Raw genomic sequence first — 16,969 nt, 5'->3', positions numbered from 1 at the left:
CCTGGCTGGTGAACTAAGATGGCAATGCCATGCGTGGTGTGGCCAGAGGAAAAAAAAAATCGGGTGTGATTTTGATCGCTCATGTCCTAGCCCCTTTTGATATCACCTAGAATTGTATTCGAGGGCTAGGTGAGTAAAAGGCACATTTGTGAAAATTAACACTGGTTAAAACAGCATAAACAGGTTATCTGGTTTCCTTGATGTTTTTTATCCCGGCCCTTTGTCCTTTTGTGAGCTGTGATGGGAGAGGACACAGAAACAGTCAAATGGTATCAGATAAAACAGCAGCACATTCAGCCATCAGATTCCTTCCTGGTTTTTTTTTTTTTTTTTTTTTTTTTTTTTTGTCGGATAACTCTACACAGCTTGTGGGATCTTAGTTCCCCAACCAGGGATTGAACCTGGGCTCTTGGCTGTGAGAGTGCAGAGTCCTAGCCACTGAACCACCAGAGAATTCCCAAATCCCCACCTGTTTGATGGCTCAAAGGAAAGCTGATAAGTATTATCAAAGACACAAAAGAAATCTGAGATTGGATCAAACAAAATGGCCATTTCATTCTGCTCCCACGTAGTCAAGGTTTTCGTTGTTGTTGTTTTTTAATATTTACTTATTTAGCTTCACCCGTCTTCCCTGCGACCTGTGGGAACTTTAGTTGGGGCATTCGAACTCTTAGCTGTGGCATGTGGGATCTCGTTCCGTGACGAGCAGTGGGGCTGGGTCCCCTGCATTGGGAGCTTGGAGTCTTAGCCACTGGAATACCAGGGAAGTCCCTCAACAAGTATTTTTGAGCACTTATTATGTGCTAGACAATATGTAGAAGCTCAGAAGGTAAAATGAAACCAATACAATATCTCTGTGAAATGAAAGCTATGCAAGAATATTCTTTCTAGTATTGATCCACATGGCAAAAGTCTGGACACAGCCTTTTCAATTTAAGATTAGTTAAGGTTCACATAATCAAAGCAGTGGTTTTTCCAGCAGTCATGTAAGGATGTGAGAGTTGGATCATAAAGAAGGCGAAGTGCCAAAGAATTGATGGTTTTGAATTGTTGTGCTAAAGAAGACTTTTGAGTCAAAAGGAGATCAAACCAGTCAATCCTAAAGGAAATCAACCTAGAATAGTCACTGGAAGGACTGATGCTGAAGCTGAAGCTCCAGTACTCTGGCCACTGATGGGAAGAGCCAACTCATTGGAAAAGACTCTGATGCTGGGAAAGATTAAGGGTAGGGAGGAGAAGGGGACAACAGAGAATGAGATGGTTGGATGGCATCAGCGATATGACATGAATTTTGGAAAACTCTGGGAGATGGTGAGGGACAGGGGAGGCCTGGTGTGTTGCAGTCCATGGGATCGCAAAAAGTTGGACATGACTTGTGACTGAACAACAATAAATTAATAGATCCACCTGATGAAATTGGTGCATCATCGTAAAAAAGAAGTTTCAGACATTGTTATACTAGCAGTTTAGCAAATCCACGCCCACCTTCCAGTGAGGGCTACTAGAATGGTCAGTCCATACAGTGCAAGGAAGAGTAGTCCCCACTTGCCACAAATAGAGAAAGCCTGCAGCAACGAAGACCCAACACAGCCAAAAATAAATAAATAGATTTTTTTTAAAGATAAAAGGGGAAAGAATGTCTCCTTGAGAAGGTGACTTCTGCTCAATTTTGAAGGATATAGAGACCAGCACATCCAGTAGACATTTGTTGAGTATTTACAATGTGTCAGCCGTGAGACCACATGCTACTGGGGAGCCAGAAGATAAACACACATATAAGTAGTCCACCTTCAAGTCTGATAGTGTATAACCCAGGCAGAGACGTTCCACAGCCAACAGCTGCATTTAGTCCTCAGAGGCAGCAATAGAAGTGTACTCATTCAAGTTCTGTGCCAGGTGTGGGAAGCATGCTTGGAACTAGAGCCCCAGGCCTGCTTTTCTAGCACATACCAGTGACATTTTGACCTAGAAGTATGTCTTGCGTTGATTTCTTTCTGTGTGACATCAGGTGAAGCACAGGCAGAGAAAAGAGTTGGGAAGTGTGCAGCTCAGAGAACATCCATTGCAAGCACACCTGGGCCCCCAGCATGCTGCATCCCTCCTCAGGTGCCCCTGGGGTCCCTCTGGCTCCGACAGTTGCCACTGTCTTGATGAGAACAGCAGAGATTTGTTTGCCTATTTCTGAACTTCATACAGGTGGACGTATACAGCACATGCTCAGTGCATACTCTGGTTCTTTTACTCAGTATCATGGCTGCAGTCTGTATTCAGATAGTGTAGGTCAGTGTCCATTTATTGTCTCTGTTTTTTGTTTCCCCTGTTGTCGTCTTTCATTGTCTGACTGAATTACAGTTTATTTACCCATTTTCTTTAAGTACATCTGGATCATTTCCAATATTCTCTTAGTAAATTATGTTTTTGCTGCAAAAAGAAAGGGAAATGAAAACATTTCAGACAATCAACACTGAAAGAGGTTAGCACCAGCATACTTAAGCAAAACGTAAGTCTCAAAGATCTATTTCAGATAGATGGAAAACTATCCCAGGCAGAAGGTCGGAAATGAAGGAAGAAAGGAAAAACAAAGTGGCAAATATTTGAATAATTCTAAATGAACCTTGGCTATATAAAACAAAAATATCTTGTACGGAGTTAATATAAATGATAACGCAGACACATATTATCAGACGTGCTTTGTGTAGTCCCTGAAGAGGGTAGAACTGGTTGGTATGAAACTCTTAAGCTCCATAAGAAAGCTAGCCTCTAGGGTAAAAAGCATTAGTGAACTGAAGCGGGTCAGCATTGTATAGTGACAAAAGATTCAATTTGCCAAGAGGATATAAATGTATATTCTATGACCCAGCAATCCCATTCTTAGGTGCATATACTCCAGAGAAACTCTTAGGACATATGTGTGACTGTTCAGAGCTTTTTTTTTTCCCTCCAGTGTAGGGGCGGGGGATTTAATCAGGAACCTTGGTGGAGGACTAGCCTAGGTGCTGGCATGTTCTCTTTCTTGGTGGGTAGTGAAGGCATGGATATTTCTTTATATGCTAATGTTTATGGTCATCAGACGCCTCTTTTCTGCACTGTTTTCTAACTATCTTATCTAGTTTCCTTTTATGGCGTTGTTGATAGTGTTTTTTGGTGAAGGGCTTGTGATTCACTCTTAATTGCCTCACTATATCTTCAGGTTTTTAAAACCTTAAGTAAATATTTGAAAAACTAAATGTCCTCAGTGCTGAAGGCAACATAAGAATCTTCCATCTGAGAAAACCCCAAAGGCCAGTGTGTTATGTATATGGCCTTTTGAAAGCAGTGTTGACCACTTTTCTCAAATTCACAGGTTAACTTCGAGGAATTTAAGGACGGTTTCGTGGCTGTGTTGTCATCACAGGCTGGTCTTGCCACCTCAGATGAAGACAGTGGTTCTTTGAAGTCAGGTAAGAGGCCTTTCTGGTCTTTTTTACATCTCTTTGTGTGATTCTGTGACTTCTGGAATATGATATTGTACCTGAACAATGCAGCAGGTCTATGATCCCCAGCTGCATGGACTGGGACCATGGACTGCAGCACTTGGGTTTTTTTCTTCTTTGGGTTCCTTATTTGTGAAATGGTTCTGCAAGGGGAAAACTCTCGTGTTTTCCTCTGCACTGCACAAAATCCTCCGAATACCCTGGCACTTCTGGTCACTAGATCTGTGTAGTTTCCCCCGCACCAGGCTATTTTGCAACACCAGCTGTGTGTCCTGCAGTTCAACTCCATTCTGACACCATGCCCCTGGACACAGCTGCAGACCCCACAGGCTAAGACAGCAATGCCTTCAGACAACAATTTCAAGGCCAGCTTGTCTCCTTTGCTTCTGACCCACTGCTAAAGATCCGAGGTGCCCACGGCCTCCTCAGTTTCAATCAATTTGCTAGAGCAGCTCAGGGAAACCCATTACTGGACCAGCAGTTTATTGCAAAGGATGTAACTCAGGGTGAGAGGTGCATGGGCTGTGGGCAGAGGCTCAGAGCCCCCACGCCCTCTCCAGGCCTCAGTCTTCCCTGGTCTCCCCATGTTCACCAACCCAGAAGGTCTCTGAATGCTGTCCTTCTGGGGTTTATGGATGTTTCGTTACAGAGTCATGAGTGATCCAGTGATGGGGCATCAGTGATTGAATTCAACATCCAGCCTCTGAGCTGTCTAGAAGTCAGGGGTAGGGCTGAAAGTTCCAGCCTCTAATCACATCCTTGGTTTCCCTGGCAACCAGCCCATCTCAAGGTGTGGTTCTCAAAGTCACCTTATCAGCATAAACTTGGGTGTGGTTGCTGTTATCACGTAGGAAATTGGAGGGTTTTAGAGGCTGTGCAAGGGATGGGAGGAAGACTAAATTCATATTTATTCCAAGTCACAATCTCAGGAATGTCAAGTAATATCTCGTGTGGTCCTTACAGTGTAGGGTGTAGACAAGATAAAGTGGGTGTGGAGAGGTAGAAGGATTTGATCATCCAAAGCGCAGTGCAGGTGTAAGGTGCTGGCCAGGCTGGGAGGCTGGTGGAACAAGCAGGATGCCACCAGCTGAGGCAGCCCTCCACCTGTCTCAGACAATAGTGCTCTGTGCTCCTGGGACTTGTTAAAATCCTGGTTTCCAGTGGGATCCGTGGCACAAAGGTAAGATTTCAAAACAAGTGAAGAGGGGCTTTGATACTTGTCAGGAGGTGGCGGGAGAATTCTGGAGGGAGGCCCGCTTTGAGGTGTGGCCTGTGGGTCCACTGGGAAGGTGATGGCGGACGTGCTCCTTAGAAGATGGGCCAACTCCTTGGCTGGCAGCGCCTGCCGTGCTCTGGCCGGATGACCCGTCGAGGCTGCATCTGAAGAGTGCTGGGAGGGAGAATGCAGTGGCCAGAGGATCCCTTCTTCCCCCACGGTGCAGGGGTTCGAGGCACCTGCCCCACACAGGCCCCTGGTCGGCTCCCAGACCCCGGGAGGGGCCTTGGTCAGGATCAGGTGCATGACTGGGGCAGCGGGTGCCATTGGGAGGTTTGGGGCTTATGTACCTTTCATGTAGATTCCAGTGAGCCCCCCAGCGCCCCCCACCCCTGAAATTCTGTGGCTGATCGTTCCCATTACTCAGGTGAGGTTTTCTCGTCTGGAGCTAGGGCCTTGGGGAAGCACTTGTGGCCTCCCCTGGAGCTGAAATCGGTTGGTGTCCCACAGCCTTCTGCTGGAGCCATGTAAGAGCTCTGACCTGGGGGAGAGGAGGCTTATGGGGCAGGAGTCTGATAAGGAGGCGGAGTCAGAACCGGGGGGGTGGGGGGTGGGGGGGGGGGGGGAGGAGTCTGATAAGGGGGTGGAGTCTGCCCAGGGGAGGAGTCTGACAGGGTAGAGGAGCCTGATGGGAGAGGAGCCTGATACAGGGGTGGAGTCTGACCAGGGGGAGGAGCCTGACGGGGGAGTTGTCTGATAAGGGGTTGGGGCGTGATGGGGTGGGGGGCGAGCGCAGAGGGAGTCTGACTGGGGGAGTAGTCTGACCAGGGGTAGGAGCCAGCTTGTCAGCGGCCGCCCTGGGACCTGAAGGGTCTGGTCATGGGTTGCTTTGTCTCAGGTTTCTCTTCCCTGAGGTGGGAAGAAGGCCACTTGGCTTTCCCGACTTGGGGTGTGATCCTGTGACCCTGGGCATGAAGGTGCCTGAGAAAGGCCACGCCCGTGTCATCGCTCCCTTTTCTGTGCTGGAACTCCTGTGAGTCCTCAACTTGTGTCCTCTTCGTGACTGGTGCTTTTCTCTGCCAACCCCCGTTTTGTTTTGTGTTGTTTTTCTCTTCTTTCAATTTTCAGAGCTTTCCTCAATTACCCAGTCAGTGGGTGGGTCAGTCATAGGCCTGCCTGAGGTGGCTCGGCCAGGGCTGGTGCACACGGGCAGCCCCTGTTGTGAGAGCCCAGTGAGCCCTGCCCCCACCCTGGGGCTGTGTGCTTCCCAAGCGGGCCACCCTCCCAGTCTCCCCCATGGGCTTCATCCCTGCTTCCCCGGCCAATCCACAGCATCCCTCTCTCTGGCTTTGTAATCTGCCTGCTGGTCCTTCCCAGCGACTCATGCCACGATTGGAAACATGTGCTTTGATGCTCCAGGAATGTGCGTGGCACCCTGGGGCCAAATGGCTGGGGTTTTGAAGAACATTCTGCTTCTCAGTCGTTCTGCTCCTTCAGTGAAGGCCATCACAGAACACATAACCAAAAAAAGTTTTTATTTTTTTATTTTTGCTCGTTTAATCTCTTGGCCATGCCTCTCAGCATGCTGAGAGCATTCTGCTCCTATGAATAAATATGCACACACAGGAGGCACAAGGCTCGGTTGACCTTGTGGTCTGCCGTCCGTCTGGGCAGCGGGTGGGGACTGGCTGTGACCCCCAGAGCTTCCCACTGAGAGGCCATGGCTCTGTGCTCTGGGTGGTGAGACGCTGCCCCTTCCTGGCCTGATTTGTCGCGTAGACACGTTCCTGGGGGTGCATTTCCCCCTGGTGGAGGGAGGACGTGACACTTTTCGGAGAACATTTATGAACCGGTCCTAATGTGTGTGATTTCTGGGCGTCTCGTTGCTCTGAGGAAAGTGCTGAGCAGCGGAAACAATGAAGAAAGGGGTACCATATCCAGGGCAGGTGGGCCTCCAGACGCAGACCAGGGGGTCTCAGGAGGGGAGAGGCAGGAGCCCATTCAGGCCAAGGGCGTAGACGTGGTGCTGGGTCATGACCTCCAGTGAGCGGCGAGTTACTGAGCCCCAGGAGGGGGTCCGCAGGCTGTCAGGCGCACCTGGTTTCCCGAGGGTGTCCCCGCTGCCCACTCCCAGCTGACATGGCCTTTCTCTTCCCGCTGTTCCCCGCTCAGAAAGCAGCCACAGCCTGTGTGTAGACAGAAACCAGAGCAGATGGGGTGCTCAAGCCTTCCGTTTGCTCCCTGTCAGTGGGAACATCCCCTCTTCTCCAGCAGCCCCGGGAGTTCCCACATGGGGAGAGTGTACAGGGCCGGACCCTGCCCATGATAACCTCACAGAGTCCGGGAACATGGTCATCCTGCCCTAGATTGTCCTCTGTCACGTGGAACTCAGCATCTTCCTCCCAAGACTGCTTCCTTGTCCTCAGTTGCGTCGCTGGCATCGCTGTTTCTCCTGGAGGCCCGGTTGGACCCGGCCTCCTCCTCTGATGCTCCCAAGGTCAGAGGCTGCGGGCCAGTTTCGGGTGAGGAGGAGAGAGACGAGGTGGTACTTAGTCCCTGGGAACATGACCCACCTGTGTGAAACGGTCTGTTTTCCTGGCCTGGCCTTGCTTCCTGGGACCCTGTGCCTTTCTCTCCAACTGGCCCCTTCTGGGTGCTTCCCTTCGAACCCATGTTCTCTCCTGGTCACAGCCCAGGCCACACCCCCACTCCCCAGTCTCTCTGGCCACTCAGATTCCTGCAGAGGCAGTGTCATTTCTTCTCTGCTTGCGGAGTCCCCATTGCTCCGCAGATGTGGGCAGGTAAGGAGGGAAGGAGGAAGTGCAGGGGTGTATTAGGGCTTGAGGGAGCCTCATGAATCCCTAGCTGAAGTCCACACCTGCCTCTGCCCCCGACTTTCGACCCATGCGGAGTCTGAGCCTTCCTGACTGTGCTGAGTTCCTTGCCTCTGTGTCCTGTCCAGGTGGGGTCCTGTAGTGGGGTGGGGTCAAGTGGGTGGGAAATGACCTTCTGGTCACTAGAGCACTTGGATTATTGGAAGGTTATTTCTTTGTGTAAAAAGTGCTCTGGCCTGGTGCACTGGGAAGACCCAGAGGAATCGGGTGGAGAGGGAGGTGGAAGGGGGGATCAGGATGGGGAATACATGTAAGTCCATGGCTGAATCATGTCAATGTATGACAAAAACCACTACAACCCTGTAAAGTAATTAGCCTCCAACTAATAAAAGTAACTGGGAAAAAAAAAAAAAAAGCTAGATTTTTAAATTAGTTTTCTATCACATAGCAAAAGCATATTTTGCTTGGAAACACTGAAGCAATACCGAGCGTTTAGGATGGAAGGTCCTGTCTCCCAGCCTGGCTGTCTCAGCCCCAGCCCCACGTTGGCCCTTCCCTGTGTTCTTCTGGCGTTTTCTCTGTCTGTCCCCGAGAGCCACATCGCACCTCCGAATCTGCATCTTCGTAAGCACAAGTGGGCCCAGAGTCTGTTTTAAAGAGCCCCACACACCTCCCATTTTCTTTCCAGTTGCCTCCCGGGCTGTACCCTCAAAGGACGTGAGCAGCTCTAAGTGGTACGGCCATCGGAGCCAGCCCGAGCCCTGTGGCGCTGCAGGTGGAGCCCCAGGTTTACCAGAGCAGCCGGTCAGACCCAGTGTGAGGAGCCAGCTCTGCCGCTCGGCCTCCCTGGAAAGTGTGGAGGTGGGTGGACTCCCCCCCCCCCCGCCGGGTACCTCCCCCAATCACTGCTCACATGACATGACACAGGAGGATGGGAGAGGGCATCTCATCGCTGGAAGAGGGGCTATTTGGGGACCTACATTCGGTTTTGAGGCGTCTCTGAGTCTCCCTGTCTGCAGGGAGTCTGCAGTTCTGGCCACGGAACATCCTCCTTCAGAAACGGGGGGCCTTGGAGTATCCCCTCCTCACCACCACCCTCCCCTGGCCCTGCAGGAGGAGGGAAGGTTATTCGGCTGAGGGCAGAAAAAGCAGGTGTGCCACAGCCACGGTCACCCGCGTCCAGCACTTGGACCAAGGCTCACCCTGCACAACTTGGCCTGCTCGTGATGGATGCCTCCAGGGCCCTCACTGAGACTCCTTGAGCTGTCCACTGTGGGAGCCTTCGGGCATTCGTATCAGAAAGGACATCCACGGGGCAGATCCTCCCCCTGCGGGTTAATTGTGGCTGACATCCTTCTCTTTCTGTTTTTCCAGAGTCTCAAGTCTGATGAAGAAGCCGACAGCACGAAGGAGCCTCAGAATGAATTCTCTGAAGTCCAAGGTAAAGCCTGGTCTTGTGGTGAATGCCCGCTTTGGTCAGTGCTGGGCTGTCAGGCAGCAGGCTGCCAGCGAAGGAGAATTTCCTGGGAGGTGCCCCGTGTGGGTGGTCTCTCTGGGGTGCACTTCTCCTGGGGAGGTCCCAGCTCTGAGATTCCTGAGGTCAGACCCTTGGGCAGGGACTGCTGGCTAAGAGAGCAGCTAATTGGTTGGCTAGGGTCACAGTGATCCTCCCGACCGGCAGGCATGGGCCAGGGGACTCCTTCCTAGTGTGCCGGGCCTGGGCCAGCAGCCTCCCCCCTCACCAGAGGCCGTAAATGTGCCCCAAGTGGAGGGCGAGCCATGGCTCTGGTCCTGGGAACCTGGCGGAGCTCCCGGAAGGCAGTCACAGGTGTGCTCAGCAACGCTGGGTACATCATCACGTGGGTGTGCGGGTTCCTTAAGGACGCCTCTCACCAGAGTGAGTCACAGGGCAGAATGTGCAAGACCATGGCTCCAGCGGCAGACCAGAACTGACCTGGAGCTTCTCCTGAGTGAGAGGTCTGCACTGGTGCTGAGCACTGTCCAGACTGTGGTCCTCAGGGGCCGAGGCTGTTGCTGGCTCAGCGCTGAGCGTGGGGACGTCAGCCGAATGAACCACGTGTCTGTGCTACTAGATGAAGCAGATGGACCTCTTTGTGTCCAAAAATCACTTCCTAAATTAACTGGACTCAGAGTAAATCTAGGGGACGAGAGGAAGGGCTCTGGGGAGGTTATTCACAGAGTGATTTTGGGCTCTCTGCCCAGAAACAGGTTGGGGTTCTTCTTTCCATCCAGGTTAGAACTGACACTCGTGCACAGACACTAACGTCAGACCTCAGAGGACTAATTCACCTTCTCTGCCAGCGCTGAGAACACACCCTGGTTTCAGAATTGCTTTTCCCTTTTTTTGGTTCCTGCCTTTATTTATTTAATTTTTAAGTTAAAATGTATTTATTTGGCTGTCAGATGTCAGCTGTAGCCTGCAGGATCTTCATACATCATTTGGGACCTTTCATCGCAGCGCACAGGTTTCTCTCTAGCTGCAGGGCACAGGCTTAGTTGCTCCACGGCACGTGAAATCTGAGTTCCCTGAGGAAGGATCGAACCTGAGTCCCCTGCATTGCAAAGTAGATTCTTAACCACGGGACCATCAGAGAAGTCCAAGTTTTTCCATTTTTACCTAGAACGTTCAGATGTTTTAAGCCGGAAGGAGTCTTGAAAGTGGCCCTCCCCTTGTGTTTTCCTCAAGCCGATATACAGCATCATTCATGAGCAAGGAAGCGTAGCATTCCTCAGGAAAGGACTTTCTGGTTATTAGTTGGGTTATCACAGTAAACGCCAAGATGACTCCTCTCTGGAAAGCTCCAGACCACTGACCGAGAGCCGGGGTCTGGCCAGGTGCAGGGGACCCTCGTCCTGTGTCGGGCAGGGTGGTGCAGTCTGGGCGTGGAGGGAGCTCTGCTTTGAAGCCTTGCTTATCTCAAGAGAGCTCTTTGTGGGCACCCCAAGGTCTGTCCTCTCCCAAAGGGTGTTTCTGTGGCCAAGCTTCAGAAACCTCAGTAAGCCACCCAGCTAACCAAGATAGGGTATGAAATCTGGCCGTCTGCCACCCGGACTCACTGCTGAGTCTGCATGTCAAAGACACTTATGGCTCCTGATGTCAGGTGGTATGGAAACAGCCCACCTTGGGGTGTTTTTGCTGGGGAAAAAAAAGAAAGAAAATAGATAACACTCAACCTCCATCCAAACTAGCTTTTGGTGCTAAGTTCCAGTTTACAAGAGATGTTAGGGATGGAGGTCCAGGAGGACGGGGACTGGGGGTCGGGCGGGAGGTGATCCAGCAACACTGGGGGAGTAACCACACACACTGGGAAGATTCTGCATTGATGCTGAGTTGAAGAAACCAGCTGTCGGGAGGCTTGGGAGAGAACTGGGACGTCGTCGTTGGGTTGTAGGGCCGTTGTCACACTGGGGTCAGGAGTGCATACGAAACACTCGGGTGAGAACATGGCAGCTGGGATTTGACTTCAAATACTTGGGCCAGGGACTTCTGCAGTGATTTATTGTCTAGGACTCTGCACTCCCATTGGAGAGGCCCCGGTTTCCATCCCTTTTCTGAGAGCTAGAGCCCCCATGCTGTAACACCAACCTCAGAGAGGAGGGGGCCTCTGCTCCTCCTTGTTCTGGTCCCAACAGCAAGTGCGTGTCCCAGGGCCCACCCTTGGGTGGGAAGCACAGCTTCCTGGCCTCACCTCAGCCTCACCAGTCAGCTTTCTGGCTGAGGGATTTTTCTGCCCTTGTCTCCCGCCCTGAATCCTGAGGACATGTGCCCTCCGCTCAGGCCGCCCCACCTCTTCTGAAGCCCATCTTCTCTCGGCTGGCGTGTGCCTTCCCAGGCCCACCTTCTGGGAGGACAGGCGGGAAGCCATTGCTTGTTCAGAGAGAGGTTACCTTGGGTGACCCCGCATGTGCATCCCCCCGCACGGCCTCAGGCAGACGGCCCTGAGCCCTGTGCTCGGGTCGTCTCCGTGGAGCCTGCAGTCCCCTCAGGTCTCCTGACACCCTGTTCCCTGCAGCAGGAGTCAGGGGGAGGCTGCCCCCGCGGAGCACATGTGGTGAGGTCACAGAAGGTGCGTGAGGAGGCCGCGGTCCTCATGGCGCTGGTGCCCGCGTGCAGGTCCTGGAGGAGAGTGTTGGCCAGGCCACCACGTCGTCCTTCGTGTCCCGAGTGCTCGGGCCCCTGCCTCTTCTGCAGCATGGATGACGGCAGAGGGTTCGCCTTCCCAGAGCAGATCATCTCCTTGTGGGCCCAGGAGGGCGTTCACAATGGCAGTGAGGTCCTGCAGGTGGCGGCTGATCCTGCAGCTGCCCCAGCAGAGGCGTCTGGGCGGGGGAATTAGGGCAAGATGGCTGCCCATGAGGGAGGCTGGACAGAGAACCTCGCAGACACATGCCCCATGGAAAGAAGGCCCATCATCCTCGCTTTTTGCGTAATTTTTTGATCTCGATATGTAGGACATCTTAACTTAGAAACATAATAAGGTCCCAAATGATGTATGAACAGCAGAGAAAGCCCGCAGCCTGAAACAAATCCCTTAGAGGGTAGGTTTCAGTATCTCAGACTCACCCCGCAGTGCGTGTTGGCCTCTGAGCCGATCCTCGGCAGCCTTGGCCTGCTACCCCCAGGAGCTGGGCTTCTGCCAGTAAGAGCCCCGCTGCGGGCGATGGGGCGTGGGGTGCGACTGGCCAGGCTGGCCTCCTCACCCAGGGCACGGGCAGCCAGCAGGATGAGAAAGGACGCTTCCAGCACGGTCACAAAGTGCTACATATCAATTGGGCCAAGAATGCGTTCCGTTTTAATTGGGTTTGGCTCCAGTTGAGCAGGATATTCAGGCCATCCGTCTACTGAACCGGTTGGCATAGAGATTGTTATTGTGTTTTTATTGATGCTCTGAAGCTACAGAAAAGGTTGGCAGTAATTCCGGTCTCCATCCTCAAGACTTTGCATCTCATTAGGTACCGACAGATGAGATATCTGATGTCAGGCAACTCTGCAGAGGGGCCCAGAGGAAGACTGCTTTGGGAGGATGAGGAAGGGAGACAAGCTTGGTGCTTCTCCAGTGGGAGAAACAGGCACCAGGATAGCCGGTGGACTGAGCCTTGGGCAGGGCCTGGGGTGACCGGACAGAGACAGGCGTCGCTTCTGCTCTGGGTAACTCCCTGGCGCTTACTCAGCTGCCAGGCTGCAGGTGGCAAGGCTGTGACCAGGCAGGAAAATGGGTGGCCAGCCTTCTCCCCTTCATGCGTCCAGTCCCAGGTTGGGTGCTGGGGATCCCTGGGTCCGAGGCCCAGCTGCAGGCAAGACGGAGCGAGGATAATTTCCCACCTCTTCTACGGCCGTCTGGAGAAGTGAAGAGTGCCTGTCCTGGGCTCGAACCTCCTGGTTCATAAACCTGCTAGAAACCCCATTGCAAGCCAGTTGGCTTCTTGCTGTATATACTTCTGTAAAACAGACTCAATAACTGCAGAAACCATCGTGGTAGGCGGAGGGTCAGGCTTCCCAGGTGGCCCTAGTAGTAAAGAACCCACTTGCCAATGCAAGAGGCGTGAGAAATGCGAGTTCGATCCCTGTGTCAGGAAGATCCTCTGGAGGAGGGCATGACAGCCCACTCTAGTATTCCTGCCTGGAGAATCCAGTGGACAGAGGAGCCTGGAGGTCTCAGTCCATAGGATTGTGTAGAATCGGACACGACTGCAGTGAGTTGGCACGCACGCACAGGAGGTGGGTGAGAGCCCAGAGCCAGCCACTGCTCAGCACTCTTAGGCCAGCTGAGTTTGTTCCTTCAGACCAGCTCGCTAGGCCCAGAGCAGTGTCCCCAGTGATCCCTCCCTCCTTCCTGCAGGGAGCAGGTGGAGCAGATGGCCAGGGAGCGAGCTAAGGCGAGACAAGACCTGGAGAAAGCTGAGCAGAGGAACCTGGAGTTTGTGAAAGAGACGGACGATCTCCACTCCGCCCTGGAGCGTCTCACGGAGGAGAAGGTCAGGTAGGTCTTGCCGGGGTCCTTCCTGGCCCAGGGCGAATGGTGGACACAGGCTGCTGCCAGCTGAGGCCCTGCTGTCTCACCTGAGCCCACAGCAGGAAGCCCGCAGACCAGGCATCACCCATGCAGTGGGCTGCGTGGACTCCCGCAGAGTCAGCCCGGCTGGTGGCGGGCAGCCTGATTGCACATGCCCTTCCTCTGCGGCCAGTGCTGCCCTCCCAACGTGCCCACAAGATAATGGTGACTGATTTCAGGCCATCAGTCGGGGAGCTGAGAATGGATTTGCGTTGGTCTCAGCCTGGTTGACCTGATTTTCCCGACCACCCCGAAGGGACTCGGTGAATTTCTTTCTGCATCGGAGAACCGGAGACTCGTTATCTCCATCCAAGAATCTGGTTGGGGGACACAAGGCCTCGAGGGCCATGTAGGTGTTTGGGTTTTGCTCCATCATTAACAGTATCAGCAGTACACTTGTAGAAATAGTGTTTGCAGTTGTGTTAGGTTACTTTAACAGAAAAGTATTGAGGGATACATGTTCATTGTAGAAAACTTAGAAAATACACACACAAGGAAAAATAAAAACAAACATTTCACGTCCACAGATGTTATCACTCCTAACATTTTTCCTGAGTCCTTCACTTCTTCCTGTCCACGTGGTTGCTTTCAGAGAGGTCTCGTTGCTGTGATGGTGCATATGTTTTCTGAGCACCTGTCATGTGGCTCTGGCATATGTTACTGCACCTTTCCCCTTTAAAGAGGGAAGTGAAATGATCAAGTTTGTAAAACTCGCCCCAAGCTCTGCAGGCTGTTAGGTTAATCACACTCATCAAACTGTTTCCCTGAGTGACAGCTGCCCTTGCTATGACCAGTTGTGTTCTCTTGGCAAAACTCTATTAGCTTTTGCCCTGCTTCATTCTATACCCCAAGGCCAAATTTGCCTGTTACTCCAGGTGTCTCTTGACTTCCTAATTTTGCATTCCAGTCCCCTAGAATGAAAAGGACAACTTTTTTGGGTGTTAGTTCTAGAAGGTCTTGTAGGTCTTCATAGAACCATTCGACTTCAGCTTCTTCAGCATTACTGGTTGGGGCATAGGCTTGGATTACCGTGATATTGAATGGTTTGCCTTGGAAACGAACAGAGATCATTCTGTCATTTTTGAGACTGCATCCAAGTACTGCATTTCAGACTCTTGTTGACCATGATGTCTACTCCATTTCTTGTAAGGGATTCCTGCCCACAGTAGTAGAAATAATGGTCATCTGAGTTAAATTCACCCATTCCTGTCCATTTTAGTTCACTGATTCCTATAATGTTGACATTCACTCTTGCCATCTCCTATTTGACCACTTACTTCCAATTTGCCTTGATTCATGGACCTAATGAATTATCCTATGCAATATTGCTCTTTGCAGCATTGGACCTTGCTTCTATTCGGTCACATCCACACCTGGGTATTGTTTTTGCTTTGGCTCCATCCCTTCATTCTTTCTGGAGTTATTTCTCCATTGATCTCCAGTAGCATATCGGGCACCTACTGACCTGGGGAGTTCCTCTTTCAGGATCCTATCATTTTGCCTTTTCATACTGTTCATGGGGTTCTCAAGGCAAGATTACTGAAGTGGTTTGCCATTCCCTTCTCCAGTAGACCACATTCTGTGAGACCTCTCCACCCGTCTGTCTTGGGAGGCCCCATGTGGCATGGCTTAGTTTTATTGAGTTAGACAAGGCTGTGGTCCGTGTGATCAGATTGGCTAGTTTTCTGTGATTATGGTTTCAGTGTGTTGGCCCTCTGATGCCCTCTCGCAATACTTACTTGGGTTTTTCGTACCTTGGACATGCGGTATCTCTTCATGGCTGCTCCAACAAAAGTGCAGCCACTGCTCCTTACCTTGGACGAGGAGTATCTCCTCATGGCTGCCCCTCCTGACCTTGAACGTGGAGTAGCTCGTCTCGGCCCTTCTGTGCCGACACAGCTGCCGCTCCTTGGACGTGGGGTTTCTCCTCTCAGCCGCCTTCCCTGACCTCAGACGTGAGGTAGCTCCTCTCAGTCAGCAAACGCAAGACCAGGAGCTGACTGTGGGTCAGATCATGAACTCCTTATTGCCAAATTCAGACTTAAATTGAAGAAAGTAGGGAAAAGCACTAGACCATTCAGGTATGATCTAAATCATATTTCTTAGGATTATACAATGGAAGTGAGAAATAGATTTAAGGGACTTGATCTGATAGATCGAGTGCCTGATGAACTATGGATGGAGGTTCATGACATTTTACAGGAGACAGGGATCAAGACCATCCCCATAGGAAAGAAATGCAAAAAAGCAAAATGGCTGTCTGAGGAGGCCTTACAAGTAGCTGTGAAAAGAGGAGAAGTGAAAAGCAAAGGAGAAAAGGAAAGATATTCGCATTTGAAGGCAGAGTTCTGAAGAATAGCAAGGAGAGATAAGAAAGCCTTCCTCAGCTATCAATGCAAAAAAATAGAGGAAAACAACAGAATGGGAAAGACTTGAGATCTCTTCAAGAACATTAGAGATGCCAAGGGAACATTTCATGCAAAGATGGGTTTGATAAATGGTATGATCCTAACAGAAGCAGAAGATATTAAGAAGAGGTGGCAAGAATACACAGAAGGACTGTACAAAAAAGATCTTCATGACCCAGATAATCACGATGGTGTGATCTCTCACCTAGAGGCAGACATCCTGGAATGTGAAGTCAGGTGGGCCTTAGAAAGCATCACTTTGAACAAAGCTAGTGGAGATGATGGAATTCCAGTTGAGCTATTTCAAATCCTGAAAGATGATGCTGTGAAAGTGCTGCACTCAATATGACAGCAAATTTGGAAAACTCAGCAGTGGCCACAGGACTGGAAAAGGTCAGTTTTCATTCCAATCCCCAAGAAAGGCAATGCCAAAGAATGTTCAAACTACTGCACAATTGCACTCATCTCACACACTAGTAAAATAACGCTCAAAATTCTCAAAACCCGCTTCAGCAATACATGAACCGTGAACTTCCAGATGTTCAAACTGGTTTTGGAAAAGGCAGAGGAACCAAAGACCAAGTTGCCAACATCTGCTGGATCATAGAAAAAGCAAGAGAGTTCCAGAAAAACATCTTATTTCTGCTTCATTGACTACGCCAAAGCCTTTGACTGTGTGGATCACAATAAACTGTGGAAAATTCTGAAAGAGACGGGAATAGCAGACCATCTGCCCTGCCTCTTGAGAAACCTATATGCAGGTCAGGAAGCAATAGTTAGAACTGGACGTGTACCAACAGACTGGTTCCAGACAGGAAAAGGAGTACGTCAAGGCTGTATATTGTCACCCTGCTTATTTAACGTATATGCAGAGTACATCATGAGAAATGCTGGGCTGGAAGAAGCACAAGCTGGAATCCAGATTGCTGGGAGAAATACCAATAACCTCAGATATGCAGATGAC

The 16,969-nt window shown here is 51.0% G+C and overlaps 1 protein-coding gene across 1 annotated transcript in view; it reads left to right on the top strand.

Moving 5' to 3' along the window:
- Positions 1–7,839: 7,839 nt before the first annotated feature.
- The window catches only part of LOC122688039 (ankyrin repeat domain-containing protein 26-like), an 87,202-nt gene continuing 78,072 nt past the window's right edge, over positions 7,840–16,969 (top strand). Inside the window, exons 1-3 of the mRNA XM_043893848.1 lie at positions 7,840–8,384; positions 8,898–8,964; positions 13,385–13,525. Coding sequence (XP_043749783.1) covers positions 13,401–13,525 — 125 coding nt within the window. The 5' untranslated portion in view covers positions 7,840–8,384; positions 8,898–8,964; positions 13,385–13,400. The remainder of the gene's footprint in view (positions 8,385–8,897; positions 8,965–13,384; positions 13,526–16,969) is intronic.

Source organism: Cervus elaphus, chromosome 32 (genome assembly GCF_910594005.1).
Source record: "Cervus elaphus chromosome 32, mCerEla1.1, whole genome shotgun sequence".
NCBI classification, from domain to species: domain Eukaryota; kingdom Metazoa; phylum Chordata; class Mammalia; order Artiodactyla; family Cervidae; genus Cervus; species Cervus elaphus.
The sequence above is the reverse complement of the archived record's forward strand: the minus strand, read 5'-3'. Positions and strand labels throughout refer to the sequence as shown.